The sequence below is a fragment of the Apium graveolens genome, chromosome 9 (genome assembly GCF_009905375.1).
Source record: "Apium graveolens cultivar Ventura chromosome 9, ASM990537v1, whole genome shotgun sequence".
Classification (NCBI taxonomy): Eukaryota; Viridiplantae; Streptophyta; class Magnoliopsida; order Apiales; family Apiaceae; genus Apium; species Apium graveolens.
The window spans coordinates 285939151-285955595 of record NC_133655.1 but is presented as its reverse complement, the minus strand read 5'-3'; the positions used below and the strand labels follow the sequence as shown (position 1 = coordinate 285955595).

Sequence of the window (16445 nt, the reverse complement as noted above, 5' to 3'; positions counted from 1 at the left end):
GATGCATTTGCATCATAATTTTAGCATAATTTTAGCATAATTTTTTTTTCGAGATGCTGCCTGAATGGTGACTGACCTTTTGTGCCAAACTTTATGTCAATGGGATTTTGTATTAGACCGGACTAAATTTTCGAGGTTCTAATTGGACATTTTCTTGCAGAAATCCTTCTATTCTTGTGGCGTTTTGGCGTGTGGGTAATTCTGCTGGCTCTTTTCTCCCAGCAGATCCAAGAACTCTGAGCTTTTCTGGAAGAGCCTATGAACTTCGCCTAGAACTATTAAGAGTACGAGAAATGTCTTCAAAAAGTTTGAAAAGAGCAGACTCACAACAATCCTCTAGTGGTCGTGAACGTAATATCTCATCAGAGAGGTCGCTGGCTCTAAATTCTGGCCGTCGTTTCGAGTCTGTTGCTAGCTTTCAGTTGATATGGTGGAATCAAGGATCGTCATCAAGAAAGAAATTATCTCTATGGCGTCCTCTTGTTCCTCATGGGATGGTATACTTTGGAGATATCGCAGTTAAAGGGTGAGTAAAGTAAGCATTAAGCAATGTTGTGTACTTATGGTTTTTCTTTCTCTGAAAGTGTTCATTGATGTCATAATTGCAAGTAAGTATTTTGCATTAATTTTACAGGCATGAGCCCCCGAACTCCAGCATTGTTCTTCACGGTTCTGAAGATGAGGAACTTTTTAAAATTCCTGTAGATTATCAATTTGCGGGACAGATCAAAAAAACTAGAGGAACTGAAATAATATCTTTTTGGCTGCCTCAGCCTCCGCCAGGTTATGTGTCTCTTGGTTGTGTTGCATGTAAAGGAACACCAAAGCAATCTGATTTTGTTTCATTAAGATGCATGCGCAGCGATATGGTGACGGGAGGTCAATTTTTGGAGGAAAGTGTATGGGATACTTCCGATATTAAGTTCACCAGAGAGCCATTTAGCATATGGGGAGTTCGCAATGAGCTGGGAACTTTTATTGCTCGAAGTGGTTTCAAGAAACCCCCTAGAAGGTTTGCTGTTAAGCTCGCTGATCCTAACCTACCAAGTGGCTCAGACAATACCATCATAGATGCTCACGTAGGAACGTTCTCAGCAGCACTTTTTGATGACTATGGAGGTTTGGTACGGCATCTTTTTTAGTAAAATTTTATAGTCTCATCCTATTAGTATTGTACTAAATTTACCTATTTAAATACAGTATGGTAGCACATATATACTGTCATTTTGCTGACTGCTACAAGCTACCCTTTTAAATGAATTTCTTGACACATTCATCAAGTTATGCTTTAACTAGCCAAACATTCATGGGATCGTTGTTTGGTGTAATTCTTCACATTGAAAACTAGTAAATGGTCACATGCAGATTTGGTTTTTGTTTTATGACCGAAATACAAAGCCACATGTTTTGACTGGGTCATATACAGCTTGCTATAAATCGCTCCAATTTGACTAATTAATAACTGAAAAAGATCTGCCAACTGCCAAGATGAACTATACCAATCTTATTTATAGAAAAAGTTGGCGTGTTTGTACATGCTTTTTAATTCAAATGAAACTATTTATATCTGCAGAATGTCTTTTTTTTTTTTTTTGTAAAAATGAGTACTGAGAGATATTTTTGCAAAAGTTGTAGTCGTGCATTAGGCACTACTGTAGTAAAGATCGATATCTAATCTTTGATTGTTCTGGAATCTGCAGATGGTCCTATTGTTTAATATATCCTTCAGCGGCATTAGCTTTAGCTTAGATGGAATCTATACCTACAGCATGTCTTTATTATTTTGTAAAATTGAGTACAGAGAGATATATTTGTAAAAGTTGTAGTTGTGCATTAGGCGTTGCTGTAATAAATATCCTTTTTTAATTTTTGATTGTTCTGGAATCTGCAGATGGTCCCATTGTTTAATATATCCTTCAGCAGCATTAGCTTTAGCTTACATGGAAGGCGTGATTACTTGAATTCAACTGTAAGCTTTTCTTTTGCTGCCAGATCATTTAACGACAAGTATGAAACATGGGAGCCTCTTGTTGAACCGGTTGATGGAGTTGTAAGGTGATTTTGACGGCAAAAATATATTCATCTTATTATTTAATAGCAATCATGACCTCGAAGTTTACTAATTTTAGGTTTTTAGTGACAGTCAAAGTCCGTGAAACATTTAGAATTACAACTAACTTTGGGAACTTAATGTTGAACTTCTTTAAAATTAACTTTATGGAATGCTGTCTTATTATATATACTGTGTGTGGGGTGCTCTGACCCATGATTAAATTATTATTATTATTATTATTATTATTATTATTATTATTATTATTATTATTATTATTATTATATAGTTATGTTTTTTGGGCACCGCAAGGTGTAATTATGTCAGTATCTAATATAATTATTACATGCTGCATGCTTCCATCATGAGATGCAAATATTTAGTTTTTTCCTTAAGGAGGAAACAATCTTTTTTGGTGCTTATAGTAATAATAAAAGAATTTGGGTATAGATCACTTCCAAAGTTTGACTTTGACCTACTTTGTGAAGATCAGTCCTAGCTTAAATATACTAAATAAAAATGTAAGGGGTTTAGGATGAAATAAGGAAACAAGAAAGTAAATTTGGATAGTACACAATGAAATGGTAGAATCACTACTATCCTAATATTAAAACTATTGCCTTTCAATAGAGGAAATAAAGAAATGAAGAATAAATCTGGATTAGGACATGGACATGCATGATTGCATAACTCAGTAGAGGATTCCCAAATGCCAGAATGTTGAAGATGGATGTCAATCTGTAGGTCCAGTAGCAAGGGGCATATCAGTGGACAAGTTCATAGTAGGCTTGTTGATAGGTGTTTAGAAGATTCCCACACTTAAAACAGATTATCTTTGTCCGGACCAGCATGAGATTATTGCTACGTCCATAATCTTCTTAATATAGTGCAATGTGCATTAAGTACATTGGTTTTCATTGGTAATTATACTGGTTAGTGTAGAATAATTTTTATGGGCCTCTAGGATACTAAGATATGGCTGGACTGTCCAACGTGAATCATGATATCTAACACCCCAGGTCAAATCCTGGCCCATCCCACTCTGCATGCCAAATAACCTTCAAAATGTTGTAATGGTTTGCCTGTTGGTGGTTGATCTTTGATCAGGGTATGTTTTACTGAGTGGTCTGCTTCAGTATCCACAATTGTCATAGCAACAATGGCATGACGCTCATAGTACTTCTTAATTACCATGTTTTATGACCAGGGTATGTTTTTACTGAGTGGTCTGCTTCAGTCTCCACGATTGTCATAGCAACAATGGCTTGACGCTCATTGTACTTCTTAATTACCGTGTTTTATGACATTGACTAAATCCTTTAACAAATAGCTTAAGTGGAAGAGCGAATGTCATGACTATGTGAATGACCAGCCATGTAGATGTCTCACCATCTAGTTTCTGTACTGGCCTAGTGGGGCTCTATAGCAGTTCATGTATTAGAGGTAACTTTCTTAGCTATGCCTCCAACAAGGCTTGCTCATTGACAATAGCAAAATCTTTTCGAGCGAATTAGGTCATGCTGCAAATTGTTTCCTTGCCTGTTTGAAATAATTTAGTATTGTCTTGTCACCATTATTTTTATTTAAATTTAAATTCTCATGGGCCCGATTATTTCATTCGATATTACGAAAAAATGATATAGAAAGATAGAAAGACTCTGCCCAATTCCTCCTTACAAAAACGTTATATATATTTTTTCTGTCAGGTACGAATATGATCTTAGTTCCTCAGGTGTTCCATCTCAGTTACGGATTACCTCTACTAGAGATCTGAACTTGAATGTCACTGTTTCTAATGCTAACATGCTATTTCAAGCTTATGCGAGCTGGACAAATCTTTCTAATGTGCATGAATCTTACAAAGCAAGGGTAAATCATTATTTCCTTTGTGATTTGTATTCGAACCAAGAAATGACCCTATATTTGAAGACAAATTAATAATATTGTTTTCTATACATTTTCATTTTTAGGATGCAGTTTCTTCAACACTTGGTAAAACTCCTATTATTGACATTCATCACAAGAGGAACTTTTGTGTCGTCCCACAAAATAAACTCGGTCAGGACATTTTTGTTCGTGCTACTGAGATCCGGGGACTTCCCAACATAATTAAGATGCCATCTGGTGAAATGAAGCCATTAAAAGTTCCAGTATTAAAGAATATGCTTGAAGCACATTTGAAAGGAATTCATTGCATGAAACTCAGGACAATGGTGACAATCATGATATCGGAGGCAGTGGTATGTTTCCTATTTTCTTCTTTAATTTCTTAATTTTCTTTAATATGATTATAAAGATCAAATTTTCATTTTTCATAGAATTGCATCTTTTTTCAATATATTTGTGCCTGTTGCCTTAATATCATTTATATTATATTTTAAAGAAAATTAAGCATAATAATGTTATCATGTTTACAGAATTTGCCTATGTTTGTGTCACCTCTTGTTCTAGATTTTTTCTTTTCAGCCGGTATTGAACTTTGAGCTATCTGTGCACTGGTTTTTATTTGATGACAAGTATATAATCTTCTTCTCATTTGAACTGCATTTATATGGCGTTCTTAAGTGTCCCCTAGATCCGCATCTGAAATTTGAAATGTCAGATGTTCTATACATAGAGTTCTGCGTGTTTACCAAGTTAAATTTCACTATTATGTGGGCCTTAAATAGATATCAACATATCGTTGCTTAATTCAGTTTATCTAGAAATCAGATTATATAATTGTGATCTACCTGGTGTCTTTATTTCAAAATGTTATCAATATAAGAGTTAAAATTAGCTAGATGGAGATAGATTTTAACAAATATTTATATTTATTATTTATTGTTCACTTCATTATTGATGATTAAATATGTGAAATATGGTCAACAATCTTGATTACTGATACTGCAGTGTTGTTCACAAAGTCTTTTGATTTGAGAGCTTCTGTCTTCTTCAGCTTCTTGTTTGATCTTATATTGCAGTTACCAAGAGTGGAAGGACCATCTTCTCGTCAATATACTGTAGCCTTACGTCTTACAGTAAAACAGAGCCTCCGTAGTGAATCACCTCTATATCATCAAAGTGCCCGGACATGCGGTACCAGTTCAGTTGTATCAGTATCTTCTGACCTTGTGTCAGTGAAGTGGAATGAAATATTTTTCTTCAAAATTGAATCTTCGGTCCGTAATTGCTCTCACTTGAACATTGCACAGTAGATCGCATATGTTGACACCTCGTCAAATTAGAAAAACATAGCTGATAATTTTTCTAAAAAATTAATAGTGCTGTTCTCCTTTCTTAGACTTTTTGCATGTGCTCTTTTATGTATATTTCTTTTTTCATGGATTGGCTACCTAGCAATATGATATATGTTCATATAGGCTATTATGTCTTACTCTTTGTATTAATCTTTACTACTCGTATTATGTTCTGGTTCTCTCTATGTAAACATTGATGTTCTCTTAATATCTTTTGAAATAGATTTGAGATTCTGTGTGTAATTATAGTTAGTATGCAAATTTTTAAGGACTAGGATGTTATGGTAGTACTTCTGATTAAATATTTTTAGTTATGTATAACCATGATTCATTTATTCAGATAGTATGATCTTCCTTGGATTATTTTTTTTTTCTTTTCATTTTTTGAGTATAGCTAATAAGCTAAGAAGTAGTACCCATTCTATAAATACATGAATTATGTTCCTGGTGTAGATTTATCTATCATGGTCAATTTTATCCTATGAGTTTATTTTCATCTCTAAGTTTATTTCAAATATATAAGCTTCTTCAGCTGCACAGATATGATTGCTCCACTTGCACCAATTCCTGGCACGTATCTTATAGTTTCTTCTAATGAAACAGGAGGACTACATTGTGGAATTGATAGTAACTGACATGGGGAAAGGTATCATTCTATTTCAGTTTGATGTTTATTTTTGTTTGATTTTTAGTCTCTGATAGATATTGGTTCAGATACGTCGTAATTTGTATTTTCCCTCGGTCTCCAAACTTTTAAGTCTTCTGAGAATCTCTTGCTAATACGATCAACTTTCATTTGTGCAAACTAAATTGTGGTTCCTGATTTATCCAGTTATAACTACCTGGCGATGTTTGTTTCAAATATCAAGTTACTCGGTAATTATTGGATATTTAAACAAAAAAAGATGAATTGGGCGATATATCTGATAAGACTAACCAACAGAATATACTTGCCTGTAGTCATTGTAATAATCTATTTCTTTTTGCAGGAGACCCTGTTGGATATTTTTCAACTTCTCTGAATCTTATAGCAGGAAACCAAGACACCTCAGATTATATTGATTATACGAAAGCATTGAAGTGGATTGAATTTTCCTCCTTAAAATCACATGTGAGTGATCTGTAAGAACTTTGTCTTTATGAACAGAACATTTCGAGGATTTATCTAGATGGATGTCTGTCACGCGTACTTGTTTCTCAATTTCCTAACTAATATTTGTGTAGGAGTTGACCGAAGGAAATACATTGCAGAAACCTGCTGGTAGAATAAAATGTGCTGTGTTCTTATCACGGGGATCTGATATTGAAAGCAATGCGCAAGAATTTAACAGGAGTAAAAAATCTGGTTTTATTCAGATTAGTCCTACAAGAGAAGGTCCTTGGACTACAGTAAGGCTAAATTATGCTGCACCTGCTGCTTGTTGGCGACTAGGTAATGATGTTGTTGCCAGTGAGGTCAGCGTGAAAAATGGCAACAGATATGTAAATATTCGTTCCCTGGTCTCTGTTCATAATAGCACCGACTTTACTTTTGACCTGTGTCTCAAACAAAGAGAAAATAACATTGGGTCACAAGATGTTGCCGTGGAAGGTGTACAGGGTAATAGTAATGAAGTTGTTACAGATGACTACCTTGAAACTGAAAGATACAACCCAGAAACTGGATGGATTAGTTTTGTGACTAAACCGAACAAGGATTTAGCGGTAGGTGGAATTTCACTTCAGGTAAGTTTTAGAGTATGTATGTAATCAGTTAATGACAAAGTTCACTCTCAATTACAGTTAAGTACTACATATATCTATTATGAATTCCGAACTGTGATTTTGAAAATGAATGTTTAAAATCAAGGGTATCTGAAGGCCTAGATGTTTTTTAAACCCAAAAAGCATTTTCAACAATTGGAATACTTTTATGATTTTGTTAGTTTTTCGGTTGCCAATCATACTATTTTCTTCATGCTGCATACATGTATGGGAGCTTCTCATTCTTCTTGTCTCTATAGATTACACTATTTATAATGTGCAGGGAAAATTTGGCCTTCACCTGCCATCAGGCTGGGAGTGGATTGATGATTGGCATTTAGATACAACTTCAGTTATTACTGACGAGGGGTGGGTTTATGCTCCAAATATTGAAAGCTTAAAGTGGCCAAATTCTTATGATCCTCTAAAGTTTGTAAACTATGCAAGGCAAAGAAGATGGATTAGGAACAGGAGATCAGTCTCTGCCGTTGCAAAGTGCGAAATTTTTTTAGGGCCGTTAAGATCTGGACAAACTCTTCCTCTTCCTCTTTCTGCATTGACACAGTCAGGATCTTATATATTGTGCTTGAAGCCTTCTAATGGTAATAATCAAAATGGATACTCTTGGAGTTCAGTGCTAAATAATCTTGGCGGGTCAGAAGATTCTAATGGGCATAAACAAAATGAAATATGTGTTTCAAGTCTCACGGAGTCTGAGAAACTGTTATATTGCTCTGAAGTTAGTGGATCATCATCACATAGTGCCCGAGGATTGTGGTTTGCTTTGACCATCCATGCGTCAGAGATAGCGAAGGACATCCGTTCCGAATCTATTCAGGATTGGAGTGTTGTGATCAGTTCTCCATTGTCTATTTCAAACTTTCTGCCAATCGCCGCGGAGTATTCTGTTCTTGAGATGCAAGCCAGTGGCCACTTCCTGGACTGCTCAAGAGGAATATTTTCTCCTGGAGAGACTGTAAAGGTTTTTAATGCTGACATTCGTAATCCCTTGTATTTATCACTACTTCCGCAAAAAGGATGGCTTCCAGTACATGTAAGATTTAAAGATCACAGATTTGTTGTTCACTTTACCTAATATAGTGTGCTTGATAAGGATTAAGAGATGCACTTTGTCTGACCATGTGTAGGAGGCTGTTCTTGTATCACATCCCACCAAGGTTGTAGCACGAGCAATCAGTTTGAGAAGTTCAGTTTCTGGAAGGTTCGATCAGAAGCCAAAACTGTTCAAATATTTTACCTCTCAATATGCACATCTCTATTGATATTACTACTTTAATTCCTTTAAGTAATCTTATGTCTTGCGTTGTTCATTTTGTGCAGGATTGTTCAAGTAATTCTTGAACAGAACCAGAACAATGAAAATCCGGTGCTAGGAAAGATTATTAGAGTCTACTCGTCCAACTGGTTTTCCATTGAAAGATGTCCACCTCTTACACTTAGAATTCATGATATATCGAGAAAAAGCACTCGCAGACTTTCTGTACCCTTTCAGTCGAAAAGAAATAATGAAGTCATCCTTCAGGAAATTACCGAAGAGGAGATAAATGGTGGTTATACTATTGTCTCAACATTGAACTTCAAGCTGTTGGGTCTGTCAGCGGCTATAAGTCTATCTGGTCCGGAACAGTTTGGACCTGTGGCAGATCTTTCGCCACTTGGTGACATGGTATTGTTTATAGCATTCATGTTTCACATTATATTGAAGTAAAAGAATCTTGTTCATTTTTCGTTTCTTTTCATAGGATGGGTCAATGGAGCTGCGTGCCTATGATGCTGATGGGAACTGCATGCTTCTCTTTGTATCATCAAAACCATGCCCCTATCAATCTGTTGCCACAAAGGTTATTCATGTTCCTCATTTTCTACTTTATACATATACCTTTAATATAATATTATACCTGAAAACTGGTCGTATCTTGAACGATCTTTTCTTTAGGTAATCTTTGTTCGACCCTATATGACTTTTACAAACAGAGTTGGTAGTAACTTGCATATCAAGTTAAGCAGGGAAGATGAGCCAAAAGTTCTGCGTGCATCGGATGCTAGAGTCTCGTATGTATATCGTGAAAGTGGCGAAACTTGTAAATTACAGGTAAATTTTCCATTTGCATTCAGGGATTATGTTGCATGTGTTCTCATGTCCAACATTATTGAAATATATATATCTTCTAAAAGTTCACCTATCTTGTGAATGTAATGTTCTAATGGATCTGGGCTGCATATGCAAAAACCAAGTGTTGACCTAGAACCCTTATTATGTAAAGCTTGACCATTCAGAATTTGATACAATTACTTTGTTGACAGCTGAACTTATATTGGGCCCAGTAGGAATCATCTGAAAAATAATGACAATAATTGTACCATTCAAGGATTTGTTTCCTAGTCAAGAACATTGTATCAATTAATTGAGTTCCTCAGGCAAGGAATTCCAAGGAAGTCGAAGATTAATAATCTATATCCTCTAAGAATCTATTTAAGTTACAAATTATGATGTACACGCTCCACCATTCGGGTTGACCATAGGCGAGCACCCCTGCTATGTTCAATGGAGGCCACTAACCTTGGCCATGGGCCTTCATGATCATCCATTGACTGCCAAAAAAATGAAACAGAAAAAAAGGAATCCGTTTTGGTACTAGGTTTAATGCACCGCTTTTACCTGATACAAATCAGATACATTTATTGTCTTTTGTGTACTTTGAAGGTTTGCATGGAAAACACAGATTGGTCATTTCCCATTCAAATTTCGAAGGAGGACACCATCTCTCTGGTATTAAAGAAACGTGATGGGTCGAGGATATTTTTGCGGACAGAGATTCGTGGTTACGAGGAAGGATCTCGTTTTATTGTTGTATTTCGTCTTGGATCTCCGAATGGCCCGATAAGGTAAAAAATATGCCTATATTAATGTGTGCATGTTGACGGAGATAGTGTGACTGGGATGGGAGGGGAGTATAAGGAGCATTAACATGTACCTCTGGCTATTTTTACTTTTCTTTGATGTCTATATTGTGCCTAATAAGCAAATCTTGTGCTCTTCAGGATTGAAAATAGAACAAGTAGCAACACTCTAAAATTTCGTCAATCTGGATTTGGTGAGGATGCCTGGATTCTCTTGGGACCTCTTTCAACTACCAGTTTTGCTTGGGAGGATCCGTACAGACAGAAACTCTTAGATACTGAGATCTTCACCGATGCTAAGACCACATTATGGAAAGTTGATCTGGATAAACCTGAATTATGTCCTGCAGAGGATGGTCAGTCACAGGTGTCTTTTCATGTTGTAGAAATGGATGGTGGTAAGGTTGCTAGGTTTGTAGATGATAGAACATCTGGTGGGATTCAGAGATACTTAAACATGCAGACGGAGATGCAGGAGACTGGAGCACCACTAGAGCTAATTGTTGAGTTGGGAGTTGTAGGAGTTTCTATTGTTGATCATAGACCAAAGGAGCTCTCCTTTTTTTGCCTGGAACGTGTTTTCATGTCCTATTCAACTGGTTACGACGGTGGGACTACAAGCAGGTTAAATATCTGTCAATTTGGTAGTCATATTGTGTAGTTGATATATTCTCCTAATTCCATTTCTGTGAAGTCATGCTTCAGTCTTTATTTCTGCTAAATTTGGTGATGTCTAATGATCCTCCTGCTCACACATATATAATTAAATTGCTATCAGTGAGGGTCTAGAAGTATTAACTTTTTCCTATTAGAATTGTCTGGAAACCACTGTCTTTGTAAGTTAATTAATTATTATACAACGATTTTTATATATTTGAATTTATTTATTTATACTAACACTAAATTTTGTTGGTTTGGCTCCATTTTAACATTCACATTGGTTACACTTACCTGAAAATTTTGGTAAATGTGACCTTTTTAATTTTTAGACTTAACGGATATTTTTTTATTATACATGTAACAATATGAAACTAAGGGAAAGGTAAATGATTCCTTTGCTAATTAAGATTTTGTGTCTCTAGGAATTACTAACAGTCAATGAAAACTTCCAACCTGGATTTACACTGTTGGGACAATGGAGATGCTATCTCAGTTGTTTTTATTCAACATATGCCTTTACAAGATATCTGTGTCCTGACGGTGTTGGTGTATGCACATAAAATATTCTATATCTGCAATTTTTAGAGCAGTGCATGCTTCACAGTATAATTTTCTTTAGAATAGTTGTTTAGCGGTGAGTCGGTGAGAAATTCAGCTGTCAGAACTTGTATTTAGTCTCTAACTTGTATTGTCATTTGAAGGAAATCAGTGTGGTTACCAGTTTCCTTGGCCAACTTACCCATTGGGGACCTGATTTTGTTAATTGAGCTTCTATGATAAATTTATAATACGAATTTACAAAATATTAAAATAAAATTCTGTTATTGTAATAGGTAATGCTTAAAGTAATTGTTGACATGAGTGATAACTTCTTTTACTTCCTCGCAGAACCTAACTCATTAACTACTCTACCATCCCCCTACCCCTATATCTTCATTCGTATTGTGCTTCTTAGCTTTATTTGGGTGATCATTTTGCATATATAATTTGTTAAATTGCTTACTCTGGAAATACTATGGGATGACAATAACTGACAAATTGTAGTGTGTAATTAAGGGGACTTGGTCAAGTGAAAAGCTCAAATGAGAATCACTAAGATATATTGCGTACATTAAAATTTACTTCTAATTTGTGAACAATAGTCATCTAGTCGACAATTCAATCTTACTCAGCTTGGCTTACAACATTATATATGTCGGATTTCAAAGAGTTTACACTCAAGCTGCACGAAACTCGTGCCCTAAATTAGTTGGAGACATGATATTCCTTTTAATATTGATTTTTAAATTGGTTCCTGTACTTTCTCCAGATTCAAGCTTATCCTGGGGTACTTGCAGCTCGACAATCAGCTCCCTTTAACCCCAATGCCAGTGTTGCTAGCACCTGAACAGGCCTCTGATATAAATCATCCAGTATTCAAGATGACTATTACTACACGAAATGAAAATCTTGACGGCATTGAGGTCTACCCATATGTCTACATACGGGTAATCCTTTTTCAGTGGTGCATTACTTTAAAATATTGGTAGAGGTGCCTACCCTTGAAATAGAAGGCTACATCAAGTGTGAATATATGTTTTATCTAACAGAACCAAATGTTTTGTTTAAGGTGACGGACAAGTGTTGGAGACTTAACATACATGAGCCAGTTATCTGGGCTTTTGTAGATTTTTACAATAATCTTCAACTAGATCGTATTTCTCAAAGTTCCAGTGTGACACAAGTTGATCCAGAAATACGAATAAAGTAAGATTTTTATCTAGTATAGCACAACTGTAATGAGAAATGTGCACAACCTCATCCCATCGTCTTTCTTCTTTTTGACTGGGACTAAATCAATATCAAAATGATTTAATTGTTGATTTTTGAGGTCGCAAGAAAATTGACATTTCTATTACTATCTATTGAAACATAAACATGTGCCTAATTGGTCAAATTGCATCCTCATGACATTATTTGTGTATCATGTATTTCATTTTAAGCTTCACGGATCTTAGGGGCTGCATGTATTCATCTTAAAACATTTTAGTTGGTGTACCTTGTATGTGTCCTTGGTAGCAACATTGTAATTTTTTTATTAATTCTAGCATTCGTATGTGCTCGATGTACCGTGACAAGGAACAGGATATTTCCACAAATACTTGTATGGGCCATGGGGTCATATCTTGTTTATTCTTGAAGAGTTCTTTTGCAGATATAGTCCTTTCCTATATTTCCAAATGAAAGTTACAAGGCCAATTTTTCTGTACATTTCAGTCTAATAGACGTCTCAGAGGTTAGGCTTAAGTTGGCCATGGAAACTGCACCTGCTCAAAGACCACATGGAGTCCTAGGTGTATGGAGCCCCATCCTCTCTGCAATTGGCAATGCATTTAAAATTCAGGTCAACTTTACTTGGTAGTATTTGACATTTCAATATGTCTTATCTGCCTCAAATTATTTGTTTCATACAGTACATAGACAGCTTGATTATTTTTGACAGCAATCTGAAGGAGGGAAATATGAAGTATAATTTTCATTGCTCAGTCAGTTATTCCTTGTGGCATTTGCATCACGATAAACCTTATCTTTGTCTCTGCATTTTTACGAGTGGATTATAATACATCTTCCTGCTGGAGGGGAACTAGTTATGTGTAAACACTTTAGATTGTGCTATTATGAATTTGATCTTTTTTCACTCTTGTCCGTTTCTCGAATTCCACTAATATTTCATGTGCACTGGTATAAAGATGTAGCTGATCGACTGGTAGCTAGTTTTTCTTTGCTCTGGCCAGGGGAGGGGATCTTTAAAGGTCTAACCTTCTCCCCAGCCCACTAGAATGTAATCTTTTCCGGATATTGGCCGTCTATGCCATGGGAATCTTTGCTGCATGATGTAGACCTTGAAGTGATAACTATGTGGCAGATCTAAGTATAACCCTCGGTCCTAGTTTCCTCCCTCCCTCCCTTCATCCATGTGCTACATGACAAATCAACTAAAAAAATATCTATTACAAGTGTACAAGATGTTGTATTTCAAGATATTATCCGTCAAAATCGTAAAATTGAATTATCTTCTTATGATGCAAAAAAATTCAGTTTTGGAGTAAGACTGTCGCTTATTTTTTACGCTACAATTTTATGAACAATTCTTGTCTTCCTATGTTCTTATGCTATGATCTTTCATATGTTCATCTCTCAAATGTCATTAGTGCACTACAAGTTGATGCTAATTCTGGGAAACTATATCCTTCAGGTACATCTGAGGAAAGTGATGCATAAAGACAGATTTATGAGAAAAAGTTCAGTCATTCCTGCGATTGGAAACCGTGTCTGGAGAGATCTAATCCATAATCCACTGCATTTGATTTTTTCCGTAGATGTATTAGGCATGACAAGCTCCACATTAGCTTCTCTCAGTAAAGGGTTTGCTGAGCTTTCAACGGATGGACAGTTTATGCAGCTGCGTTCAAAGCAGGTATGTAATTCAATTGTTTCTATGTTTAGAATTCAGAAATATTAGATACATTCTTATTTAAATGGGAAATTAGGTATGGTCACGGAGAATTACTGGGGTAGGTGATGGAATTATGCAAGGAACAGAAGCTCTTGCGCAAGGAGTTGCTTTTGGAGTTTCAGGTGTTGTGAAGAAACCTATGGAGAGTGCCCGGGATAACGGTGTTTTTGGGCTTGCTCATGGGCTAGGACGTGCATTTCTGGGTTTTGTTGTGCAACCAGTTAGTGGAGCACTAGATTTCTTCTCCTTGACTGTTGATGGAATTGGTGCCAGTTGTTCACGGTGCTTGGAAATTCTTAGCAACAAAACCACCCTGCAGAGGATCAGGAATCCCCGGCTTATTCGTGCTGACAATGTTCTTACTGAGTATTGCGAGAGGGAAGCAGTTGGACAGGTACACCATCATAGATCAGATCATGAGTTTCCGTCAAGTAATATATATATATATATATTGCATATACGATGTTGGCTAATCATTAGGATTTATTTATATACAAGGGACACTGCTTAAGAAATTAGTATCTACTTTTAATGTAGACATAGAAAAATTATTTATAGCTTTAAATTAGCAACACATGGAATTCTTTACTAGAAAAATAGAAGAAAAGATACAGAAGCTCCTATCAAATGAACCTGAAAGTCGAATTGATTCTATTGTTCTTTTGTACTTTGTAAATTTAGTGAAAGTAAAAAGTATTATCACATACTATTGTACATAAAAAAAATGACCGCAGAAGTCATCGTAAGCAGGAGTTAGCACTAGTTCATTACTCTCATACAGTGAATATAAATTGTTTTTAAGTTCTTATCATGCTTCTGGTAGCAGAATAGTTGCCTCTGTTTAGATGTCCATGGATTCCAAAGATATGTACATTTTGATGCAGATTAGATTGTTTTAAAAGAAAACTGAGTAAAAAATTTCACTTTGATTCTTGTCATCTATGACTTGTGATCCGTAATTTGGTAGGGTTGTGGTTTACCTCTCTGCTCTTGTTGTTCAGATGGTGCTCTACCTTGCGGAAGCTAGTCGACATTTTGGATGTACTGAACTATTCAAGGAGCCCTCAAAGTTTGCATGGTCTGATTACTATGAGGACCACTTTATTGTTCCTTACCGAAGAATTGTTTTAGTAACGAACAAAAGAATCATGCTGTTACAGGTTCGAAAAAATTTAGCTCTGCACGCTTCGTTTAATAATTTTTTATTCACATTGAATAATTAAAGTCTGACCAATTCCTTTGTACTTTTGTTCCCTCTGTAAAAACCAAGTGCCTGGCACCGGAGAAGATGGATAAGAAGCCATGTAAGATCCTGTGGGATGTCTCTTGGGAAGAACTTATGGCTTTGGAGTTGGCAAAAGCAGGCTACTCAAGACCGTCTTACTTAATCCTTCATCTAAAAAATTTTCGAAGATCAGAATCCTTTGTCCATGTTATCAAGTGCAGTGTTGAAGAAAACTCAGAAGATAGTGAGCCCCAAGCTGTTAGGATCTGTTCTGTGGTGCGCAAGATGTGGAAACTATATCAATCCGACATGAAAAACCTGACACTAAAGGTTAGGGCCCATTTTGCTTAATATAAACAAAGTTAGTTGTTGCTTAAAGTTAATATGTAACGTGTAATTTTTTTTAAAAATTATAAGTTATTAAACATCCGTTTGGATAGTTCAATTGATAATGTAAATATTATGTAATTTAAAAAAGAACAACAGAAAAGAAGGGCTAGAAGTCATATGTATATCCAAACCTATTTGTCAACCTGGTTCCTAGTTTAAGACATTTAACTTATCTGTCAGTTTTAAGTAATAATTAGTATTTCACAAAAACATCAAATAAGTCAATTTAGACTTGTAAGTTGCTGCTCCAAACTGGCCAAGCTTAATCTTGCAGATCGTACATGTTTTATAACGCCCCTCTCTTTCTAAAGGTTCCTTCAAGTCAAAGACATGTGTGTTTTGCATGGAGTGAAACTGATTGGAGAGATTCTCGTAACCAGCACAGAGCCATTATCAAATCAAGAGATCTTTCGTCGTCAGATTCTGTTTCTGCTGAGCGGAGATTTGTTAAACATAGCATAAACTTTACGAAAATTTGGAGCAGTGAACAAGAGTCGAGGAGACGATGTACATTGTCCAAAAAGCAGGTAACTAGAAGTTCAAGTAGATTTAATTAAGTTTTTATGATAGTTGTCCTGAAAAAGATTTACCAATGATATAAATTTTCCACTGTAGGTTGTAGAAGACAGTGCTATATGTAGCATTTGGCGGCCGATCTGTCCTGAAGGGTAAATATGAATGCTTATTTTCTATTGCTCTATTGTTTCATCTCTATTTGTT

At 35.8% G+C, this 16445-nt stretch overlaps 1 protein-coding gene across 2 annotated transcripts in view; it reads left to right on the top strand.

The window, feature by feature from the left end:
• LOC141684416 (uncharacterized) overlaps nt 1-16445 on the top strand; it is a 47802-nt gene that overhangs the window by 26394 nt on the left and 4963 nt on the right. Inside the window, exons 38-62 of one of the 2 annotated variants that reach the window (XM_074489392.1) lie at nt 161-526; nt 635-1124; nt 1892-2055; nt 3757-3919; nt 4021-4290; nt 5014-5211; nt 5893-5935; nt 6279-6400; nt 6514-6993; nt 7316-8086; nt 8181-8254; nt 8374-8719; nt 8796-8894; nt 8990-9145; nt 9758-9939; nt 10096-10578; nt 11924-12101; nt 12224-12360; nt 12871-12997; nt 13850-14071; nt 14145-14504; nt 15112-15270; nt 15381-15665; nt 16037-16252; nt 16341-16393. In XM_074489392.1, the coding sequence (XP_074345493.1) occupies nt 161-526; nt 635-1124; nt 1892-2055; nt 3757-3919; nt 4021-4290; nt 5014-5211; nt 5893-5935; nt 6279-6400; nt 6514-6993; nt 7316-8086; nt 8181-8254; nt 8374-8719; nt 8796-8894; nt 8990-9145; nt 9758-9939; nt 10096-10578; nt 11924-12101; nt 12224-12360; nt 12871-12997; nt 13850-14071; nt 14145-14504; nt 15112-15270; nt 15381-15665; nt 16037-16252; nt 16341-16393 (6144 nt within the window). Of the gene's footprint in view, nt 1-160; nt 527-634; nt 1125-1891; nt 2056-3756; nt 3920-4020; nt 4291-5013; nt 5212-5892; nt 5936-6278; nt 6401-6513; nt 7015-7315; nt 8087-8180; nt 8255-8373; nt 8720-8795; nt 8895-8989; nt 9146-9757; nt 9940-10095; nt 10579-11923; nt 12102-12223; nt 12361-12870; nt 12998-13849; nt 14072-14144; nt 14505-15111; nt 15271-15380; nt 15666-16036; nt 16253-16340; nt 16394-16445 lie in introns of both variants that reach the window. The other variant, XM_074489391.1, reaches the window with a different exon arrangement.